This window comes from Eimeria mitis, genomic scaffold (genome assembly GCF_000499745.2).
Source record: "Eimeria mitis Houghton genomic scaffold, Emh_scaff3879, whole genome shotgun sequence".
Classification (NCBI taxonomy): Eukaryota; Apicomplexa; class Conoidasida; order Eucoccidiorida; family Eimeriidae; genus Eimeria; species Eimeria mitis.
This window is the reverse complement of record NW_013572213.1, coordinates 3,840-4,270: the sequence shown is the minus strand read 5'-3', so window position 1 is coordinate 4,270 and position 431 is coordinate 3,840. Positions and strand designations below refer to the sequence as shown.

The window sequence follows — 431 nt, the reverse complement described above, 5'->3', positions numbered from 1 at the left end:
GCTGCTGCATGCATCGCTGCAGCCAGCAACAGCAAAAGCAGCAACAGAGCAGCTGCGGCAGCTGCTGCAGCAGCAGCAGCAACCGCAGCAGCAGCGTCAGGTCTATCTGCTGCTAGCAGAAGAAGCACTAAGAGGAGAACAAGAAGAGACACGGCAGCTTGCTGCTGTCTTGCTGCGGAGAAAAGCAGCAAAGGCTTTCAGCTGCATGCAGCCGGAGCAGCAGGTACGAGGGTTTAGGGTTTAGGGTTTAGGGTTTAGGGTTTAGGGTTTAGGGTTTAATATGTATCGAGTTCAAACCCTCATGTTTTTTTTTATTTTTTGTGTAAAAATATAATTTTTTCTGCTGCTTCTATCCCCATACCTCCTCTCCTCTCTCCCCCCCTGCTGCTGCTGCTGCTGCTGCTGCTGCTGCTGCTGCTGCTGCTGCTGCT

At 51.7% G+C, this 431-nt stretch overlaps 1 protein-coding gene across 1 annotated transcript in view; it reads left to right on the top strand.

Moving 5' to 3' along the window:
• Positions 1-205: 205 nt before the first annotated feature.
• The window catches only part of EMH_0070440 (importin, putative), a gene marked incomplete at both ends in the record, with an annotated part of 2,833 nt that continues 2,607 nt past the window's right edge, over positions 206-431 (top strand). Inside the window, one exon of the mRNA XM_013498973.1 lies at positions 206-223. Within this exon, the coding sequence (XP_013354427.1) occupies positions 206-223 (18 nt within the window). The remainder of the gene's footprint in view (positions 224-431) is intronic.